We start from the raw sequence: 24,279 nt of genomic DNA, 5'->3' as shown, positions 1-24,279 counted from the left end.
AACCCAGAACAAATGTGCGCCTGTGTTGCTGTGATTAGGTAACTCTAAACGCCCCATCAATAAGCTGGAAGCTGGCAAAGAAAAAAACAATGTAACCACAGAGATTTGCCAAGACCAACAACAAAAACAAAAAAAAAAAACGAGTGATCTCAGTGAAAAGGGGGAAGGCTGGGCACGTCTCAAGCTGAAAGTTCATCAATGTCATGCTAGGAGCGCATAACATGCACAACATTTTGTTGCACACACCAACACATCGGCATTGGAGTGAAGGTTGCAATAAGCTGCCAAAGGGAATCGGCTTTTTTGTGGCATAAATTAATCCGTGTTGGCATCGATGCGTTAGATTTTCGTTTTTCATGATGTCTGTGGGCCAGCTAGCAGGGATTGCTTTTCGAAACGGTTGCATCTCTTAGTCAGTTTTGCACAAATAAATTGGCCAAGCGAAATTTATTGCATCAACGTTGCCAAATGCCTTTATATAAACCGATGCTGTGGGGGGATAGCATCCCTTTTTCTCTCTTCTCGAGCTTTTTCTACCGTTTGCATTCAATCAATATGATTGTGGTAAAAAACCATTTTTCATTCAATACATCTTTCCTTTTGCAGATTGTGCTTGCGCGAGTATTGCATCGAAGTGCTGCGCTCCGCTTACAACACATTGGTAAGACAGGTGCGTCGTGTGCTGGAACGTAACGCTGGCTCGACAAGTCATGATGACTCCTATCTATTGTGGGCCATACGATTTTTCATGGAGTTCAATCGTTTGAGTGGTCTACAATTGCAACTAGTCAGGTGAGTTTAGCACATGAGTGTGCATATATATCCCACCCAGTGTGCGTGTGTGTGTGTGACTTACATTTACCAATGTCAGTGATGTGCTTTGTGGGAGCTTGCCCTAGTTCAACTATCTATATGTTCTGTGGTTGACTTAAGCATTCTAATTAATTGCCTATGGCTTCCAAGTAGGGCAGAAGAGCACAAAAAAAAGAAGGAAATCTCCATCTATATCAATTGATGGACGAGCATCTCAACATTTCATCTGGTTAATAAAACGCTGACCTCAACACGCCAAGTCAGCAAATATGCAAAATCTTTGCCGTTCACTTGAACTCTGAACAACTGGAAAACGCCTTCTCCATCGGGGCTTTTAATCAAATTACTTTTACTACAGTTTCACTTCCTTTGCCATTCCTCAGACTTCAAATAAAACGAAATGTGCTCAACTTTTATATTTGAAAATTTCACTAAAGAGATGCCCTTAGATACAATTGAAGTTTAAAAATAGTCTTCTTAATAATGATATAAATCTGGAACCTGAAATCAAAACCATCAAGTCCGCATAATTTGGTTGAGGATTACCCTTTAAATTAAAATAAATAAAATACATAAACTAACTGAACCAATTCATCAAGGTTAACTTCAAATTCATGTTAAAATTTCAGATATGTAGAATTAATCGAATAATTGTTAGATCATCTGATCAGATCAGAAGAACCTCAAACCACAGATAACAAGTGCGGACACAGTGGTTTTGAATCCCTTTTACTGTAGAGAAAATGGGGAAACTTTGTTTGGTTTGTCATGTCATTTCCCCATTGCCAATTGGACTTTTCCATTTTACACTTGCCCCAAAAAAGTGGTCAAACAGTCGGGGGAGTGGAACTAAAGCATGTCACTGGACAACACTGTGGTCACAACACAATTTGTTTGTCATTGTTCGATTACTTGGGCGTCGTACTTGTTGTCATCTTCTTTACTTTTATTGCATTACATTTGCCCAAAACACTAAAACCAAAAAAACAAAAGAGACAACAGAACACATGCTCACAAATCAGTGGCATGATGATGACAACCATTGACCTATGGCAGTTGTAGTCAAGAATTTTTGCAATATTCTTTTGCTCAAAAGTTGTATTGCCATTGCCAGATAGTCAACCCAATTTTTAACCGGAGTGAAAAACCTGCCCCTAAAGTCGCGGAATTTACTCTGGCTTCTTCTTATTCTCTTTTTATTGGTGTCCAGCATGCTGTTAATAAAATTTTTGCCTTCTTTATGCTGTCATCCGGTCAGGCTCCTGCTCCTTTACTTCCTTTCACTTTGTCTTCCTTTCTCTCAACTTGACTCTCTTTCTGGTCTGTGTGGTGGGAAATTTCTTTAAAATTGTTTTGGTTACTTTCAAATTAGTTTCTGAATGACAACAATGAAGCTTTGCAAAAATGTTGTCATTCCGTTGGAGTAAAGTTTTGCCATCCTCCCTATTACCAAAAGCACCCTAGCACTATTCTAAGCTGATGTTGTTGCTCCTATCCTTACTTCAGTGGCTCCTACTCTTACTTGCTCTGCTTCTGCTTCTGCTGCTGCTTGTTTTCTTATACTCTTTTCAATTTGATACTATTCATATTCTTCATGCTTTCGTCATGGACACCAAAGATTCTTATCATAATCATTCAAAAATTTCGTTTTTGTTAGAATTTTTTAATTCTTACTTTGTTTTCAATCAAATGGAATATGGAATGTAGGTTAAAGTTAGAATACCAAACATATTCAAAAACTATCCAGATTCAAGTGAATTACTTTCATGTTTATAATACGAATCGGTCAATTTAATGTACAAGAATACAGAAGAGTATAGAAACTAGAATGCTAACTTTATATTTAGTTGTTCAAAGCTCGGCCCTTTGAATTTTTTTTTTTTTTTTTGTGTTTTTCTTTTTTGTCATTTCTCTGGTCTGTTTTCTGTCTTTTGTCGTGCTTTTTCATAGCACTTCCCCCTGCCTCTCTCCCCTTCTTTTTCTCTGAGTTTGCCTCTGTATATATATGTAGATGTAGATGTATATACATATATATATATTGCACACATTCTATCTATCTATGTATATACTGGGCAAAAATAAAGTTTTCTGTTTATTTATTTCCACAAATGCAATTTTCCGCTGCCCGCCCGCTTTGAACTTTCTTTATCGTCTGTCATTTTCTACTGATTTTGCACTATATAAAGCATGGCATTGCTGCAATATATGGGCATGGAGATGGACAAACTTTTCCAACAACCACAAAAAGTAAAAAAAAGAGGAATAAAGGCAAAAAGAAAACTGACAAAATGGCAAAAGAAAAGTGAAATTGAGTTTGTCATTTTGTTTATGCATTGCTGTTCACCAGCGAATCATCGGCAGTTGTTTAAACAAATAGTAAAGACAACACTGCCTGTTCCTGTGTATATCTGTGTGCAACTTCATCCTGCAAAAAAAAGACGAAAAACTATATTAAGAACCAACTCTGTTTGCTGCCATTGGTGCTTTCTTTCCCTACCTTCCTTTATTATTGCACTTTTCTCCCATTTCCTTATTGGAGCTATTTTTATTGATTTTATAATTTATTTATGCATTCAAGATCTCGTTTTATGCTGCCACATAAATGTAATTAATTTGATTTTAATGCCTTTTCAAACGTCCAAGAGCGACCGGCAATTTCGAAAACTTTTTGCAACATTGCGTTGCTAATTTTGCCAAGATGCCGGGGAAAAATGGTGGCCAAATGTCAATGCCAACAGCCAGCCACTGCCACTGCCACCGCCACCCACTGCTTCTACTTCTACTTGGTTAAATGAGCAACTTAGTTAAGATGCCTCTCAATTCTAGTAGAACTTAAAAATTAATTTTGTTAATGAGTTTTTCGCAGTGCTCTAATGCACTAGAAGCTTACCTGTTTTGCCGCCTCTTGCACTTTGAAGTTTTTTTTAATGCCAACTACTAATACCTCTATACATTATGGAACTTGAAAACTTTACTTTTACACTTGCATAGTATGCGTATGTACATATTTATGTAGTTTTCTTCATTTATCCATTTCATTCGCAGTGAATCGTTGAGCGTGCAATGCTTCCACTGGGTATTAACGCGCATGCAACATGACATGGACATGATTGTGACCGACAAGAAGCAGGCGCGTCTTTGGGCCAAACGGCTGCATGTGGCCCTTTTGGTAAGTAACTGCAACCTAAGCTGAACACAAACACACTTTCACACACACACACACCCAACACTTATAAAGACCATGTGTGAGTCTGTTGTTGTTTGCTTTGGCACTGTAAGTGCACTTTCGGGTGCACTCTGCTCTCCGCTCGACGTTTGCTTTTGGATTAAGCGTAAACTTAAGCTAACTCTGTGTTGAAACGGGTCCAGAATGATGCAAGTGCTTCCGCATGTGATGCCATTTACATGTTTCCTATATGCCAATTTAAAATGTCACATGCTCGCTCTGTAAATTTAATTTCATCTTCAAATAACTTTCTACAACGTGAATTGCAATTAAAATTATTTACCATTTAGTTGTGAACTCAAAGATATGATCGAACTAATTTATAATTCAACCACACACTCATTTTTCTTTCTCTCTCTCTCTCTCTCATTCACCCCTTGCCAATAAATACTAAAGACCTATTTTTTAATTAAAGACATTCCGGGAATTGCTGCAAAGCCTGCTGGGACTACAAAAGCTTAAGGATGACAATAATGCTCGAGCCCTTTTTGATATGTTATTGAACAATGTGTGCTATGTGCTGGAGTATCGGGAGACAATATTGCATTTGCTAATGAACTACAACGAGGCGCACAGTACAAAGTGAGTACCACATGACGAATAGCAAACCGATACCGACCTACTATTATCTGTGTACTAGTAAATGGACGACTATTTTGAGAATGAATTTGCAATGCGAAAATAACTCACCAATCTCCGAGTAGTATATGTAGAGACACACCATAATACATCCGCAAACAATCCTCTAATAGAATTACGATTGGAGAGTTCAAATATGCCGCAGGACCCCATCGTAGTAAACCTCACCAGCATACCAAAGTACCAACTACCTACAACCTAGAACCAGACAATCACGCATTGTTTGTCTTGACGGCATGCTTTTGTCTTAAGTCCTATTGCGTTTGTTTGTCTATTTGCACAGCTGTCTGTCTGTTAGTCCTTCCGCTTGCCAGTCTATGAGTTCCTCTATCCTGTTTTACACACACACACACACACACGTTTCCTTGTGTGCTGAGTGTTGCTATTGCGCTCAAAGGTCGGCTACGTTCTAATGCTAAATGAACTAGTTGCGCTTTGGCCAACAACTTTAATTGATTTTACAAGCATGTGCTGCTGCTGTTGCTGCTGATGCCGCGTGCCGTGGCATAAGAATTATGCTATTTGCTAACGTGGCAAGTAGGTATGCATGTAGGTAATACTCCAATATCCAATGCAGCTTGCCGTATATATTAAAGAGTCTTTCGGTGCTGTGCACCTTTACTGCATTCTAATTGCCATCTTAACCGACATATTCGCCTTGCACACTGACACGAACTATCTTGAATTTCTAAAGAGACTTTTAACTGTTGTTTAGATTTTAAAAACATATTTTACCTTTCAGTTAAACCAAAAGTAATCGAAATTTTGAAATATTTTAAAATTATTTGGGGATATTTAAAGCAAAGCTCAATCATGGCACAAATTGTGTCTCTTGATCTTTTAACTAATTTGTAACTAAAACTTACTAGTGGCTTTAAAAGGTATTGCTGCCTTTTGCATTATTCTCCCTGCACTTGTAATCTTCTACAGTACTAAAACTTCCAAAGTGAAACTGCAATCTCAAAATGTGTGGATTTACTTTGACAAATTTTTCATTTAGAGTTTTTGGTCTTATGCGACATTTTGGACATGGAAGTTGCCTCAATTTAAGCTATAAATTATTGACTAGCTTGAATCTGCAAAAGCCTCTCGTTGCAGTAATGTCACTTTCCAGTTTCAATTGCCAATGAGAGCAGCAACCTACATACATACATACAGATCTACGATACATTTTTATTTGTTTTTTGTCTTGCATCCAGTGCGTTGCCATGCAATCCATTTAGATAATTGTAACTTTTTAACATGAGCATGAAAACTTGAAAGTCACTTGAATAATTTCCAAATGGCTGAACAAATTTTTGTTGTGTACCATGTGCTGTTAGTTTGATGACTGTCACTTTTACTGTGGAATGGAAACAATTAAAACTCAATTGAAGCAATTCTATAAAATTTAATCTATTCGATTTGATATAATAAAATTAAGTTAAAAGTCTTTAAGAAATGAAATTTTTGTTAAATTTTTCGATATACCGTTTTAATTAAATTGTTAAATCTTTGCCCATAGTGCTAGAAATTGTTGCTGTTGGCCACTTGCAATGCGTCACTCAACTAGGTGGAATAGACGTATGGCAGTCCAGTTTGGTCGTCAGTCACTCTCAAAAAGGTTGGACTAAATTAATTAAACGCGCAAATATAGAATTGAACTGAACGGGGAATGGATGCCATATATGGATGGAAGAGATTCAACTGGCACGGTCATGCCAATTAAAAATGCAATTAGAATGCACTACTAAATTTGACTTCGTTGCATTGAACATGAGCTTTAACTAGCCGAAAATTCCAATCAAATTGTTTACAACAATTTTGGTATTTGATATTATTATTAGGCAATTACAATTTAATTAATCTGCTTAATTAACAATCAGCGTAAATATGGTTGCCTTTTGAACTGCAATCAGTATTTTCGAGTACTTGAAAGAGATATATATATCGTATCATTTGGTTGTTGTTGTTGTTGTTGTTGCTGTTGGGCCGCATGAATAATTAATGAGGGATTGTCGTCTACTTATGCCGCTGGGTGTGCTATGAAGGTGCCATCCTGCCAAAATCAACGCCCATCTTTCATTGTGGGTGTTGTAAGTTGTTGTAGTTGTCGTAGTTATTGTTGTTGTTGCTTTTGTTGTGATTGTGCTGTCATAATTAATAATATTTTCATTATAAACGTCTTATGCCAAAGACCATCTCGTCTTCCTTTTTGCCCATTCTGTCATTATACATAAGTATATGTATGTATTAATGTCTTTGCATGTAGAGGTATATGTGTGTGCTTGTGGGAAAGAGCACAATTAGATTTTATCATTTATTCAACACTCAGTCTACCCAATGTAAGCCCAACCGCTGACCCAAAGTCCCCGCCTTGCCAACAACCAAGACTTCTAATTAATTCTATGCGCTGCGCCTTGTTGTTGGCCATTTAATCAACGTAAACGCGAATATCAAATCAAGCATGGCCAAGTAACAGCAACAGCAACAGCATCAGCAGAAGCAACAACAACAACGTCAAGTTACAAAACCGCGCACATACAAATTAATTATAAATAATTTATTAACGATTTATCTTTGTCCTGTCTGGGGCACATGTGTATATGTATGTAACGGTGTCTGTGTGTGGGTGTGTGCGAGTGTGAGTGGCACGATTTGCACCTGCGCATCATTAAGAGTTTGGGCTCCCCGCCATCGATTTGTGGCATGCAATTTGTTATGCAACCGCCGCCCATTCTAAGCATTCGTTCAATCCTTCACACACCGAACCCTTTGCCAATCTTCTGCCTCCAGGCATGCTCTCATTTCTCCATTCACCTCTTCCACTGCGGTAACTTGACGTTGTGGTCAGATAGCAGCAGCAACATCAGCAGCATGGGCTGCATCAACCTCCCCTACCAGCAGAATTTGCATCTGCCGGCAATTTTTACGCTTCGCTTGCAACGCCTACGACCCGACCACAGAGATCTTTGCGGCCACCGCATGATGGTGACATGGTCTGCGCTTGATTCATTTCACATTTGAGTTATCATCATCAAACGTATACACTAAACTCGTATTTCAAATTCACGTCGGACGGATGGATGGATGGATAAATGAATGCCATCACCCACACTTCCGCTATGAGCTTTTCCATTATTAGACTAACTCCTTTAATCATCCAAATGCGCTGGCAAACCAGTGTTGCCCTTTCCTTTTTGCTGCTCACATATGCAAAGTCCGTGGAGGAAGTTATCAGCTGGAGAAATAAGAGCTAGAAGAACTTCAATTAGTTAGCAAAGTTTGTTGTTGTCAAAAGAATGTAATTTCTATCATTAACTTAATTAAATTTGCTGTATCTTTTAAAATAGTTTATTTTTCATTCAAGTGACACCTTGTATGAGACTTGTTTTGTTGAAAATAGTCACATTCTGTTGTTAAATAGCCGTACAGTTTTTTTTGTTTGTTTATTAACTAAAATATCTTACATTTCTTCAACAACTCTATGACATCTTAAAAGTGTTCCCTTTTTAGCCTTTTAGATACTAACTGATCAAATGGTTTTGTTATTTCTTACATTTTCGGTATTCAATTTCGCATTGCATCACTGACTGACGTTGTTGGCTTTTATTTGTATTTTACTTATTATTTGTTGGTTTATTGCCTGTCAAAACGTCAACGTTTTGAATTATTTGTCTGTGTAATTTGGCTAAAATGTCGATGTCTATATGATATCTATGCCATCGATTACCTGTGTGAGATATATACGTACATTCTGCAATATGTAGAAATTGGAATGTGTATACATATGCTGACAACCAACCACTTTCATTACAAATTCATTTCCCTATACACAATTTTGCCAGACTCTCAGGCGTTGACCGCATTTCGAGAGCATCGAGGCAGGGCATTAAAATTCGCAATGAATTTGCATAAATTTGAGTGCAGCGGCATCAGCCAGGAGCAAATTATTGGGCGAACGTCCTTTTTGGCCCATTTTTTTTGCTGGTGATGTGTTGTTACAGTTTCCCTAGGCCTAGAAATTAGAGTGCCGGCAGCGGCTCAGCGACTTGACACACAAAAAACACAGCCACACATAGAGATATGCAAATATGGAAGAAATGATGTTAATACCCATTTGCCAGGACCATACCCACTCATTGGGGTACCATTTTAACAATAGCCAATGAGAATTTGCTAAAATGAAGAGAATGTAAAACTTATATTGCCTGTTGTAGAAAGAATGAGTTAGCTGACTTGAAGCTTTTTGATTTATATATAGTTTTCAATTTTGGATTTGAAAACACATTATACATTTGCCGATTTTTTTTTTTCCTTTTGTTTAGTGGCCTAAAATGTTGGCCTTTTGCTTGGTTTTGCATTGTCCTCGCCTATGACTACCGCGATTTTCATTATTCAAATGGCAATCAATCATTTTAACAAATTGACGTACACAATGACGTTGGCGTTTTGTGAACTTTTTGTACATTTTCGTTTTTTTGGCTTAAAACAAAGCAGAAGTTAACTCCGAACCGCAGCAGCTGATTTTGGCAGTTTCGATGGCTCTCCGTGTCTTTGGCCATTTTCATTTTAATACCCTTTGTATATTGGGTTAAAGAGTAGATTAGGTTATAGGTACACTAATAAAGAATTAAATATTATGAGATTGCACTGTCTAAGTGTGGATATTGATCAAGAACTTTAGATAGTCAATTAAAAAGATTTGCTATCAATGTGTTTACCTTTGAGGACAAATTGTTACTTTCTTCAAACTCTTACACATGTTTTCACAAACCAAAGTAAACGATTTAAAGGTTAAGATTAGACAGGATAAAACTCTACACAAGATGCTAAACAATAAATATGATTTGGTATTTTAAGGTCCTTTTTAAAATGTAGTTCCTATGGCATACCCTTTGAAGTACAGGGTATCGTTAAGTGGGCGAACTGCAAGATGGCATTTTGTTTTTTTTTGACTCATCGTCAATAAGTCTTTCCATTTTGAGGGTAATTTGCTAATTGGAGGCGTCATCGGTTTCGACAGCAACGAGGTTTCTGTAAGGCTTCCAGGGATGCCGCCTCCGCATCATCAGTCAGTGACGTCCGTTCGTCCTTCTTCAATCGACTTCTGGGTTAGGTTAGTCATGCAAAAAGTTGCTCAAAGGCCTTTTTAGAAAGGAAAGTGGGCGTCGATACATTAGCCCGTTTTAATGTGCTCGATGATATTCAATAAATTTAAAAACAATTTGACAGAGTCTGCTGCTCGGTATTCATACACCCATACATACATACATATCGCATGTATGTGATGTATGTTTTTAACACGATTTTAAAGCGGATAGATTGTCCATAAATATTTGTTCATTTCCACTCAGCAATAATAACGCATAAATTGACCCTTTTCTCCCTTGCCCCTCTCTAGTGTGAAGTATTGTGATGAAAAAATAATACATTTGCCACATTTAATTGAATTTTGAACATGCAAATGCATTTTTCATATAGATAGCATAAAAAATTCAATTTATACGCATTTAATAAAGAATTTAATTATAAAATATATTTTATTTACTAACCCCACACACACACACACACACACACACACACACACACACCTCATAAACACACTCATATACACATACAGAGTCTTTCTACGCGATGTGGTTGAAACGGCCAATGTTTTCATTAAAATGATGGAGCGCTTTTGCCAGGATTCGGTCCTTGTTCAGGAAAAGAGACGAGGTGGCGGCAAACGTGCTGGCAATGGCAAGAAGAAACAGCAAGCAGCCAAGTCCAATAAACGGTCGACAGTGCAGCCAACAGAGGTAAGTGAGGCTAAGAGAATTGAGAATTTTTAATGTTTGAATTGCCGCATTAAATAACTTTATTTCGGGTAACTGGTCATCGCCGCCTGCTGCGAGCGTCATAAAAATTTACTCTAAATTGCCAATAAAATTTTTAAACAAACAGCTAAAAATGTGAAAGCAGAAAGAGAGAAACTGCTTTAGTATATTAATCCTTGTATACCCTTTTGCGTTGTGCGAACTGTAGCATACTTTTCTGCGCCACACTGAAGAACTTTCAAAATGTTAAACATTTTGCCTGTATTAAGTAACAACTTAACTAGCTTATAACAAATTCACCATAGACTTAGCAAGGGTATATAAACAAAACCCGATTGTCGCCTGGTTGAGATTTATGTGTTCGATTGTAAAATTTAATTGACTGAAAATACGACCAACAAAATAACGAAGGAGATTTTTGCCGTTGGAGGTTTTTATTTTCATTTAGCTTTTATTTATCTATTTTCTATTGTTTGAGCGTATTATTTCCACAATTCATATATACACACGTTTGTATGTGTGTATATCCTTCTGTAGTCTATATGCTATGCGTTCGGGATCTGGCCACGTTTGTGTCCACACGTTTCCGTTGTTTTTACGCCACTTTCATCTTTTTCGAGTTTCTTTTTGACTGTGACATCCATTGGATTTCATTTTTTTGCTTTGTTGCTTGCTACTTCCCTTTTTCCAGTTAAAACCACAATTTTTTTTGGTAACTGTTGTTATTGTTTTGGCAAATTTTGTAGCATTTGGCCGTTGACGCCACGATGAATGCTACGCACCGTTGAGCGTGATTTCCGGCCACAACCAGTGCCAACCGACACTTGCCAGTTAGTTGTCCAACCTCAAAAATAGTCAGCGCAGGAGAAGTAGCAGGACAACACAGACGCCTATGCATTCCTGTGGGCAGCTTTTTTGCTCTTTTGATAGCCGTTAGCGAGTCTCTGTTTTTTTGTGTTCAACATTTTTGTATTAAACTTTTGACAAAGCTCTATTTGCACAACCTACCACAACACACATAGCACCGGAGTGGAAAACATGACAAACACACGACATGAACAAATAATTACCTTCATATTTAATATTTTCACGAATGTATGTACAATGGTCAGAAGTGGTTTTAGATTCAGCATTTCTAGCAGTAGTTAGAGTATGATGGCTTATTTTCAACGTTCCAAATCAGAAATGCTCACATATTATTAAGCAAAAGAAGCAACAAAATCATTAACAATTTTAATTATTGTTATTTTACTTGTAATTTATGAGAAGAAAATATATTTTCGTCCATAGTTCATGGAAAATGCTTACACACACACACACAAGTTATGGATGAAATAATGTAATGTGTTAACCAAACAAAATGCTCTTTAGAGGATTGACTTTGTATGCTTTATTTTATGAAATAAACAAAAAAAGGTGCATATATTTTTTTATATTTTACTAATGGAATTCTCACAATTAAACACAAAAAAAGAAGGCAATTGATTTAAATTTAGATCATTGTTCAATTAAATATGCATTGTTAACAAGCCAGATAAGATGAACACAAAGCCACAGCTACAATTATTTATATCATATTCAGACAATACCAAAATATGAAAATCGTGTACATTTATTTAATTGCATATTATCATATTTACATATTTTTATTTATGCCATGTATTCATTTCCCATATTACTTTTATAATTGAGCATTTTTAAAATTAATTATAAATTTATCCACTCACTTGCACAAAGAGTATATATATTTCTCTTGCTTTGAAGGTATTTTCGAATCATCGAGTTTAACAATAACAACATATATAATTTGTATACAGTCAGCACTTATTAAAGACTTGGAAAGACTAATGACTATATATCTTTATTAAAAAAGCGAAACATTCCAACACGTCCAAATAGTTTCTTAGTGGTCCCAAGACAGTCGCCCATTTATGAACAAGTATTAAATTTATATTATTTAAACAGTCAATGTTTTTCTCTTTTGTATTTTTTAGTCGTTTAGTTAATATTTTATTACGGTATCATCGATTCGTTATAGATTTTGGTATATTTTTTGCTTAACATTTTAAGGGGATTTAATTTGAGCATGCCATACTTTTTAGTTATAATTACTGCACATGTTAGAGAGGTAATCCTTGTGGATTAAATTAAATTAATTTTATTCCATTTCCTTTTTTTCAAAATTGTGCATGCTAAAATGTTGTTTATTGATTAATTACAGGAAGAATTGTCTAACAAATGGGCTGAACTGGCAACGGAAGTTTGCACATTACTATCTACCGACCTGGAGCTGCCAGAGCATGAGCAGCCCATACCATTCGATGCCACTGCCGAGAAGTCCATCGATGATCAGCGGTGAGTTGGCATCTGGCTTAAAATTAAGTTTATATTCATGAATTTTGACTCTTCTTTTCGCTTACAGAGAGGATTGCATGATTCGCATAAATAAATTGCTGCGCATGGAAAAACTGGAAGAGGCTATTGCCTTACTTCGTGCTGCCAGGTGAGTGTCGTGGCGAATTTCTTTTTGGGTCCACTGGATCTTTGTAGTTGTTGTTATTTTTATTCTTTATTTTTTTCTCGTTTTTTCTTTTTGCCTTGTTACCTTGGTATGGCTTTGTCGTGGGCGCTGACTTTAAATTGAGCAACAACTTGCAGGCGTAATCCTTTTGAAAATCCTTCTTTTAATAACTTGACATTGACTGTGGCAGTTGCTTTTGCTTTTACTTCTACCCCAGCAATGCTGTTGCCAAGTCCTTTTTTGCCATCGCGTTTGTCGCTATTGCTGAAAAGGTACAAAAGCAATTCGCATAATAAATTAACTCTTATATAAAAATGAGAAGCCGCCGCCGGCGTATCATCCACCACGTTTTTTCCTTTTATTTTTCAAGAGATTTTTTTCCTTCTGGCTTTTATGGGATTTTTATTTTGTCCTTATTTTGTCTTTTTTCATATTTTCCACAGTGTTTTTCCACGAGGTACCACGGGGTAAAGCTCTGTCCTTAAATTAAATAGTTTTTATTTATTGTTAAGTCAGCGTTTGCTTTTTCTCTCTCTCTTGGTCACCTGGTTCTGGCCAGGTGCCCATCAGCAACTATCCTACAGATTGAAAAGGCGAAAGGGCGTCTTGTAATGAGCAGAGATGCGGGAATATTTTTGAACTCGGCTTATTGTTTTTTCTGTCCCCGTCTCCTTCTCTGTCTGTCTGTTTGTCCTTAACAATTTTTCAGTCAACAATTGCCAGTTATTCAGGTGAAAGCCTTTGGTACGTCTGTGCCTAGGTCAGAGTTGAGTTCACTGAATGTGAATGTGGCTATGGTTGACTGGCTGGCTGGAAAACTGACTGGCTGAGGTGCTCTCCTTTGCCACATCCTTTACCTTGCCTTGCCTTCACATCAATTTAATTGCTCGCTCAATTATGTAAAGCCCATTGAAGACGCATCCAAGAAATGTTTATTGTTTGTTCTGGAAAATTGCGTGAAAATAATTTATCTTTTGCGCGTCAATGTTGAAATAAAGCCGACAGATACAGATGTCGCTAGCAATCGAAACATGGCTTAAATACGTATTTCCAAGTCATTTAATTACAACATCATTAAAATTTTCCACCTGCTGCATACCCTCAACTATCTTTCGTTCTCCAGAAAAGGACTTCTTTCTCTTTCTTGTTGCTTCGTCTGCCTTTGAGGTCATATCGTTTCAAAGGAAACTCAATATGATGACCATTGAGTTGGTCATCAAAGAGTTATTCTGGCTGAAGGAGCACTGAAAAATTAAATTTCTTATGTGTCTAGATTTATATTTAATTTGAAATTTATACTTTACAGCACTCGAAAGCCATTGATCAAATTATCTCTCTATCCATGACATGCTACATACAACAAGTACTATATGCAATTTCAATTGTCAGACTGGCTAAAATTTATGTACATTTTAATTGTTGCCAACGAAAATTGTTGCATTAAAATGTATGAAGTTTTCTTGTTGCCCCTTGCAACAGCAGCATCAGCTTAAAAAGGTCTAGACGCTTTTTGTGCTAATAAATTAAAATGCGATATGCATAGAGACACAAAATTGCGCCCACTGCCACGCCCACTCACACTTTGTCTGGCCTTTGTCTGAAACTTGTTTCGTCTCGTTTTGGCTTTCTTTTTTGGCATGTGTTTCAGTTTTAGTGTGTGTGTGTGGGCTAGCCCTGGCGAGTAAAGTTTGGAGAGTTTTACTCCATATACTTTCTAAATTTTTTTGTACACTTTACGAAAAATATATTGTTAATTTTCGGCATATTACTTACAGAAAAAGAAAAGAAAAGTCAGCAATGAAAATTTCGCAAAGTGTATAGCAACTTTGGGGCAAATGGAGTTCGGGGCAAATGGAGTTAGTCATGTTTTTATTGTTCTCCTTTTTGTTTGCCACTGAGACCTGTTTTTTCTTTTTTTTGAAGGGACGGGGTTAACAAAATATTGAAAATAAACTGGAGTTGCATATGTATGTACCTCTCACACATATATATGTATGTATGTATGTAAACATACATGTTTATGTGTGTGCCCAGCATTTTTAAATACTTGCCAAGTCATAGTATTATGGTTTTTCCAGTTGCTTTTTGTGGAAGAATAAAAAAAACGGAGAGAGTAGAAACTCGAAAAGTTTTTCCTCATCTCCGGCTTAATGGGTGCACAGAGCATACAGAAATGTCAGCTTGGCAACAAACTAAATAGTAAAAAAAAATACTAACTTTTAAGTGAAGTAAATGCGCAAAATGTTTATTCAAACTTCGCTTTAGCTGCAACTTTTTGTCCACTCTTCAAGTTCTCCAGCTCCAACTCCACCTCCGCTTTCTGTATTTCTCTTCTGCCCCTTTTCTCCCCGCCCGCGTTACCACAGTTGATCAACTCCACTAGCATGGCTCTTAACTAAGCTTATTTAAACGTCTGTGCTGTTGGTTCCCTTATTTAGCATAGCAAATGCAAGTTGTTGTTACTCTTGTTGATTTTGTTATCTGGGAATATTTTGCATTTTGAAGCTTTTAAGCTCAACGTCTAGTTCTTTTTGTTTAACCAATTCAACAAATATTTATTTTCATTAAGACAAAAGTTTGCTAACGATGAATCGATTTAAATGTTCGCTCTCTACAGTATACTAGCCATGTATATCTCTTAAACAAGACCCAAATAAACATTAGGGACAGAAAGAATTGGAAATCGAAATCAATGTAAACTTCTAAAATATAAATCGAGGTTACAAATGGTTAGCTAATCCAATTTAGTTGCAGTCAATAAACACATAACCAAATGTAATTATTTTTCATTTTAATACTCCGATAACAAATCATTGAAAATTAATTAAATTTCATATCAATGTATCCATATATTTTTCTATGATATCCATCACAATTTAATTTGATTATATATTGATCAAATTGTTTAGCCAATAACACATAATGGGGTATAGTAGCAAAGATTTTATTTGGTTTATAATTAACCACTAGAGTGTGCCCCTAAACCACACCGCACCACACTACATCACACTGTCGAAACCGCTAATTATCAGCCTGCTGTGCTGGGCCAAGCTCCCCCCGTTGTCCTTGCACGAGGAGAGGAAACGGTGTCACAGTTTCAAAGTTGCACATAAAATATGTTGCATAACTTTTAAATGAACACACAAAAATGTTGACACGAGCCAAAAATGCACAATGCCTTTGTTGTAGTGGTTGTTTTTAGTTGACACTATCTACTAACGAGACCCTCCCGCATCCCACAAAATGATACCCACAGGATTACGAAACACAAAAGTAATGCAATCATTGATAAATGTACATAGAAAGTTCCCCTTGTATATGTATCACTTTTGCGAGGCATGCTTGCTGACTGACAGTCTAGCCGTCTATTTATTGGCTACACGACAGTAAAGAACAAAAGTCCCACTATCGTCTACAAACACGACGCGAAAAATGAGCATAAATATGATGCTTAAAAAAATAAAAGGCGGACCACTCTAACATGGCTGTAGTTAGAAAGGGGAACATTGAAAAACAGTTTACCGAGTTTCTTTTACTGAGATTTCAAACTATTTCGCTTATGAAAGTTCTGCATAGTGAATTTAGAATTTTAGAATTTTGCACAAGCTTATCAAGTCAGTAAGACTTTCCTAAAACATTTTAATTATTTAAATTTTATTCTTAAAGCAATTTTCACATTTGCTGTAACTTAATAGATATTTTGTTTAATATTATATCGATTCGTTCCTATCATAAATTTGTTTACGCCTCTGACTACTAGCTAGTTGCCTGAATGCAACTGATAGGGCCAGAAATTTGTAGCGGATATGACCTACTCTCAGTCCCAACGCCAGGGCCAGTTTCCCCACCATAGTTTCTCTCTAATTGGAGAATGGAACTCGCCCCTTTGCTGAGCGTTGGGCACGTTGCATTTTAAGCTGCTTTCAAATATTAAATTAACAGCGAAAATTCACGCAAAATTGCCGGCAACTTTAGCACACAGGGATTATTTCTGTGGGTAATAGCAACATGTGAAAATATGAAAGGCGCACGGAGCGGCAGAGTGAAAGTGAGGAAGTGAGAGATGGGAAAGAAATTTAACGCAATTTTAAATGCATCGATTTTAGTTTGTGTAAGCTAAAAGCTTCGCTTGTTGCATGTTGCGTCATGGCATAGTATGCCTGTTATTGTGGCCATTGTTGTAATATTGATGTAGGCTGTTTTGGACAACATAAATAGACAGGATAGAAGCGGATAAATTGTTACCAATTGGCAACGCTAAGATGGATTAAATGTTGTCAGGCTAAAAGGGGACTAAATCGAATCGAATTCAAAAAGTCAGGTTCTTCTAATTAAACAGTCTGACTTGTGGTTTTCATTGAACGATATAACTAAGAAACAACCTAATAAAATTAAAGAAAGGTCTGCATATATCTATAGCATACTTATGAGCGCTATCCATATATTTATTCCCAGAAAGACTATGCAATGACAATTCAGTTAGGGCATTTGCAGTAGGTATTAGTTGAAGTTAATAGTTGCCATGGCACAACCTTTTTCATTTATGCTTTAGTAAACTTTCAAATAAATTAATTAATGACAGGGGACAATAATTGCAGAAACAATCAAAGAAACCTTAAGTTTCTTGCTGTGCTATCTTCATGAAATTGAACACTCATGCTGGGTCAGCTATAGTTTTCCTTTAGTTAGGTTTAATTTTTAAAACACGTACCTCCATATACATACATGGGTTTATATACATATATTAATGCTTTTTATTCTCTTTTGAATACTCACAGGGAGGTCTGGCCGGAGAACGATGTGTTCGGTGCAATTTCCGCTGCACCGGAAGATGAGCTGCTGTTGTTGCGTGAGATTTTCATGCACAATATTACAACAGGTAAGTGCCACAGCGCATCACACAATGCAGTCTTTATTGTTAAACCGTCGCCTCGTTGGGATCCACCGCACCCCACGTTGGCTTCATTTTAATTATTGTTTATTACTATGCATTATGAGAGAGAACATTTTCGCCCTTGGTCCACATAAATTTTTTGCCCCATCGTCTTTTGGACCAAACTAAACTGAAGTGAACTGGACTCGACTGGAGTCGGAACTGACCGTTGTTTTAATTAAAAATGAAAATCTGCCACTTGGCTTCTGCGTGTCATTTATCTTGTGCTGTCGGGGCAGCATAGAGCCAAAAGCTGGCTGGTAGTCGCGGCCAGTTCCGGCCAACCATTTTGCATTCCCTATTCCACTCTATAAATTCGTTGGCTAAAATAAGCCAAATTATAGCGCAACTTTTATTGGGTCTCTGTGTGTGTGTGTTTCACTTGCAGTTTGCCTGGCATTGTCTAAGTTTTTTGCTGGGTCTTTTGGCTTTTTGCCTTTTGGCCATAGCATTCTTCGTCCTTCTAGTCGACGAAGGGCGCTTAACAAATTATCCAGCAGAAATTCTTGAGCTTCATTAAAAGTAAAAAATGGGAAAGCACAGAACGTTCTACTACATTTGCCCTCTCTCGTACCTCTATCTTCTTGTTCTTAAGTTAAGTTTCATTCCAAATGAAAATGTATTAAACGTGTAATTGTCTTATTTTCTATAATTTTTCTTACTTACCCTATTGTCTTTCTTTCTTATTATCCATTAAGTTTGCCTATTGGCAAGTGTTTTGCAATATGACATTTGATATGCTTTTCATTGACAATTGACTTTTGTTATTGACAAAACCGATCTTTCGTTTTTTGTTTTGGCTTCTAACATGACTTTTCAATTTCCAGTTGTCGCTACTTTTGCCGATGCCAATGGCTTTTCAGTTTTCTGACACGCCACTCAAATATCAAACAATATGTATGCATTTATATATATCTTTATATGCATTTTGTTTCAAAATGCTTTATCTGTTTTGCACAGTTTGCAGCTGCATACCTTGCCAGCGGAACTGCAAAAAAGTTTTGACAGGCGTTTTAAAACAACGCATCCATGGCTGACACTTTTTTAAGAAACCAATACAATACATATTCGCAAGGATGCGATGGAAGAAACGGATGACAAGGATGGCGGAAATGGCGCTTGCTATGGGCAAAGTTTTTAACTTTGCAGCGTCGTGCAGTTAATCGAGATTTTTGTGTGGTAAAATTTACGATTTCCGGCTCCTGCTGCAAGAAAACTTCTACAAAGACTTGGTCCTTGAGAATGAGTTATGCATGCAAGGATATGAGCAGGCCATATATCAATTAATAGACGTTATGAGTGTGTTTAAAGTTTTTTCTGATGTTGTACTTTAAATATTCTTTAAACTGAATCGATCCTTGTAATATTTGTGCTTGATGTGTGGGGTCCTTTCATTGTTTGGGCTTCCGTCTATGCCTTGGAGCGTCTGAAATGATGACTCTTTCCTATGTGGTTGTCGTTGTGTTTGTTATTCTCGTTTTGTGTGTGCACATGAAAGAGAACCTCGTCGCTTAAACCGTTTCAAACTCTTTTTGTTGTCTGCAGCATCGTTAATCGCCAGACAAAAACCGCGTCTCATTCTAAAGGGACTTAAAAGGACTAGGCTTAATGCCTACAGGCCAGAAATAGATTGATGGTCAGTTGACAGTTTTCCAAGTGCAACAATGTGCCACATAACCCCGCATAAAAAGTGTGCGTCCATTCATGCCACATGTCCACTATCTGCCGGTTTATAAATCGATATTTTTTTAACCACACAATTTGAATGTGTTGGCTACAGATGAAGTTTTTGCACTTACTAAGCAGTAAAATAATTCACAAAAATACTGGAATTTATTGATTAACCATTATTTTCATGACCTTATTCAGAAAGTTATTGAAACACTTTTGAATGCTTGTGAAATTTTTGGCAATTAAGCGTATATTAAGGTTAGTCTTTTATTCTTTCATTTAAGCAATTATTCAGAGTCTCATTTAAATTTTTGTTTTATTAATTAACAACAACCGCAAACTGCATGTTGGTTCTGCCCTTGTTGTCTGTGGTTTTTGCTTAATTAACAGTCATTTTTTTTTTTTTTTTTGTTTATCCCACATACTCTCTTGAAGGCAAAAAGTCTTGTTTGACATATGACAACAGGAATATAATTTAATTCGATTATGTGTACCTACATATGTGAAATGAAATGGTTTGAATTCAATTGTATAACTCAATTTTATTTTTATTTGGCATTGCGCAATTTGTATTGTTAACTTAAATATTTGCCACAGAGTATTAAACTGTTCGCTTGAATATATTATTACAAATTACAGATAGATATGCAACATTTTATCTGACTTTATGTTTTATTAATTATCGCATTATGTTTGAATATAAAGCATTACAAAAGGTAATGGGCATTTTGCATTATTCATTAAACAGTGTTTAGAATTGTTGTCATTAAAATTTTAAAAATATTTGTTTAGATGTGGGGTAAACATTCCTTTTTGCACATGTCCCATGGAGATAAGCGAAGAAATTTGAAATCTAATCGAATTTGAGGAGTGAGAGAATCTAAATGAGTTGCATGCGGGATGAGCTTCTTTTTATTTAGTTAAATCTTAATCAAGTTACTTGGCTGATTTCGATTTGTGGCACGCATAATAAATGACTAACCCAGCCATCGCCCATCTCACCAAGTCCCTCATTTTTTTTTCACTGTGCAAATCAAAGCCAAAGACTCAGACAAAAATAACACAGAAATCCACTCAAGTGTTAAAACAAAACGAACAAAAAAGGAAAAATAAATGCAGAGCGTTAACGGGGACAACACTGAGTTGTATGTCTATCTATGTATATACATTTGTGTTTGTATATAATTCAAGTTGTGCCAAGTCTGAGCGCCAAGTCCTTAACTGATTTCCCAGCGCAAACAAGTTGGTCGCGTCCTCATCGTCGTCATCCTCATTCGCATCCGCTAACCTCATCCACATCTTTGTTTTTCTTGCTTTTGCTGTTGTTGTCGTCCTTTTTGTCTCACATAAAAATACAAAGTTTATGTTATGAACACAAATAAAAACAAAAGAACAGGCACACACAGAACACACTTACACACTCACAGAGAAAGAACAGCAACAACAAGTGCGCATGTTGGTGTAAAAAAGAATAAAATACAATAAAATGAAATAAAATATCCGCAAGAGCTGAACAGAGAGTCACTTGGACAGACGACAATTTTCATGGCTCGAGTACATTTGCAAGTTGACATGACTGCCGCTGGCCCTGTCTTCAACTCTAACTCTTACTGTGTGCTCCGGTTCTCTGGGTCTTTCTGGTGTCAAAGCCAACCAACATTTGGTAGCACTACACACACACATTTATGTACCTCTAGTTATCACACAGACACACACAACACTTACTTGCAGTCCTTTTTGCTATGGCCCAGTGCTGACACTTACTCAATTAGGTGATATGTTTGTGGCATCCTTGGCCCGACACTGATTTGCCTTTTCATTTGCCTGTTCATTATATTGTATATAAATCCAATTTAAGAGCCTCTCATCAGCTTATTGTACTAAGTTAATCAGTGTATTTAGATTTTAATTACACTTTGCTTCACTTTTAAGTTTCAACAATAGATTCAATCAAATATGGCTAAAATTACCCAAATATTAATGCTGCCTATGAATCCTTGCAGTCTCTCACAAATATATCTTCATTCCTATGCTGGTGTTTCATAGAAATCTTTAAATCAGTTGCAGGCATTTCCATCAATTTAAGCCATGTCTGCATGAAATGCAAGTGAAATTTGTGTTATATTCAAATTAATAAACGGATAGATTATTGTTTTCCATTAAAATTTATAACCGACAAAGAGTAAATTAATATTCTAATATTTCGCACTGAATATTAATATAGATTTTAATTTAACTGCTTGATATTGATGAGTTTGGCAAAAAGTTCTTTTCACTATTCATTGCTATTTAACGAAATGTTAACACGCAACAGCCTCAACCTCACCCTCACCTTGGTTCTGGTGGTCACAGTTGGTGTTGACTGACAGTGACATTCAAAATATATATAATTTAAGGAAAGAAGGAAAAAAGTAAAACATAAATGTATACAAAATATTCAACATTTAAATTGAAAACAAGAAGGAAAAAAAGAAACAGCAACTTGCTACACTAGGGAATTTCATAGTATGTGGTTTGGGCGTCAATTTAAAATATATACATATACATACATAGAGACATGTGCATGTGTTGTAAAGGTGTGATCATGGGCGTAGCAAAGAGGAGTCAGAAAAGATTTTATAGTTCTCATTAGAATCAAAGGAAGAAATTTATTGAAATGGCTGGTTAGTTATTCGATCTTTAAGTCTCTTTTTTGTATTATCTCTTAAAGCCTTTACAATTATTCCAAATCCATTTTGACTACGTCCTTGAGCATTAACATGTGAGGGGCGTCGGATGTGTGCTTGCATGGTTTGTATGCCAGGGGTTCTGCCTCTAGTAAGCATAAAATGCTGCATACCCACTTTGGGGACACACGGTCCGTAACTGGGCGACAATAAAAAGCAAGCAAAGCGAAAAGCACAGGAGCCAAAAGTCATAACGAGTGCAAAACCATGAAATGAAATCGTTACCAGAGCTCCGCCCCATACGGGATAGCAGGCCACCATCATTCTGGCCACCATCACCGCCCATTCGCTTCTTTGGCGCTCTTCACGCAAATGTAGCGAGAAAAAATACCCACCAACCTATACATATATAGGTACATATACATAATGCGAATTCGTTTTTCTCTTACTTTTTTTTTGTGTTCACAATTTGACATTTGCTTTAGTGTGCCTCTGTGTGTGTGTGTGTGTGTGTCACAATGCGAATGTGTTACCTACATACAAATATACATACATACATACTTCCTCTTTCGCTTGATTTTCCTCACGCACTTGGGGGGGACGGCTGGCAGAAATTAAGCAATGTGTCCCATGAGTGCACTACGTTGCGTATACGTAATGTGTCCATGCTCTTTGGTGCTGCTGCATTAAAAATGAATGCAATTTAAAGTTGCCTATACGTTCATGTGTTTGTGTGTATGGATGTGAGTATTTTTTATTTACCCGCTCCTTGAATCGCGCAAACAACCGCACAATTTTCTTTTATTTTTTCTGCATATTTTTAACGCCAAACAAAAAAAATAAACAAAAAAAAAAAAGAATAACGTAAGTTTGACTCGGGTTTTTCCCAACCATTCTTTTCTGTTTTCAGCTTGGTTGACGTTAATGGAACGCCATTTGGCTGCAGCGAAGCTTCGAAATCAATTAGAGAAAGTTTTGCTCCAGCTGTGCCAATATATACACACATACCTATACTAAGGCTGTGTATACACAGCCAAATATTTTCAACTTCATTGGTGAACAAAAATTGACATAAAAATTAACAGTTCAATGGCTATTCAGGCAATTATTCCATTGGCTTGCATTTCAATTTGCTTCACTTAGGTTTCCTTTTTATTCTTCTCCACTCTTTGGCTCATTTGGATAAAATTTTTTATGCAAAAGAGAATAATGCAAAAAAAACCCATCAGGGAAGCGCTCTGTTTTGGGGCTTCATCCAGTTAAATGATATTTGATTTTGGTCGTGTCCTATGCTTTGTTTTCGATACGGAGGTCAAGAGCTTTTTAACAAGCTCTTCAAGTTGGCTTATAAGTGGAATTGTATTCATTTTTGCTTCAAATTATCTCAATCATTTTCAACATGTTGAACCTCTTGACACTTGTTAGTGGGCAGTTCAGTTTAATACCTTTCCATCAAACTGCATTAAATGAAAAGCAAGAAAAATTGCCTTATATTTTTATTATTTAACCATTAACCTTTTTATTTCTCATACACACACGTAGTCATTTTGCTTGCTGCTGGTCTTAACCATATTGAGAATTTTGATGTTATTGAATTTGTTTGTGTTCGCCTCGTTTCAATATGGCATATTTAATTCCAGGCCACAGCAGCCCAACATACCAACAAAAGAAGAAAATAAAAAAAACATACAAAGAAATGAATGTTCAACAATTTCTTGACGGGCTCCCAGTGCGGCGACATCAGCTACCATTTCCAATACTAACGATGTATACGAATGGTAATGAAGAAGAATATTCTTGGGCCAGGACGTCGAGTAATAGATACCCTATATGAACTTTGTCTTCGGTTTTCTCTTTTACCAAAAAAAAAAAAAAGTCTAGAAGTCATTGGGCTTAAAACAAGGAAATAGAGGGAAAAAATAGAGAGGCATAGATAATTGTCCAACTTCCTTTTTTAGGGCTTCTTCTTGTCTTTTAAATTTGATATGTTTTGGCTATCTTAATATGCT

At 36.5% G+C, this 24,279-nt stretch overlaps 1 protein-coding gene across 1 annotated transcript in view; it reads left to right on the top strand.

The window, feature by feature from the left end:
• timeout (circadian regulator timeout) overlaps window positions 1-24,279 on the top strand; it is a 65,415-nt gene that overhangs the window by 5,799 nt on the left and 35,337 nt on the right. Inside the window, exons 5-11 of the mRNA XM_068301545.1 lie at window positions 607-792; window positions 3,859-3,982; window positions 4,455-4,621; window positions 10,281-10,461; window positions 12,701-12,834; window positions 12,902-12,982; window positions 17,779-17,879. Coding sequence (XP_068157646.1) covers window positions 607-792; window positions 3,859-3,982; window positions 4,455-4,621; window positions 10,281-10,461; window positions 12,701-12,834; window positions 12,902-12,982; window positions 17,779-17,879 — 974 coding nt within the window. The remainder of the gene's footprint in view (window positions 1-606; window positions 793-3,858; window positions 3,983-4,454; window positions 4,622-10,280; window positions 10,462-12,700; window positions 12,835-12,901; window positions 12,983-17,778; window positions 17,880-24,279) is intronic.

This window comes from Drosophila tropicalis, unplaced genomic scaffold, assembly GCF_018151085.1.
Source record: "Drosophila tropicalis isolate 14030-0801.00 unplaced genomic scaffold, ASM1815108v1 contig_878, whole genome shotgun sequence".
NCBI lineage: Eukaryota > Metazoa > Arthropoda > Insecta > Diptera > Drosophilidae > Drosophila > Drosophila tropicalis.
This window is presented reverse-complemented; position numbering and strand designations above follow the sequence as displayed.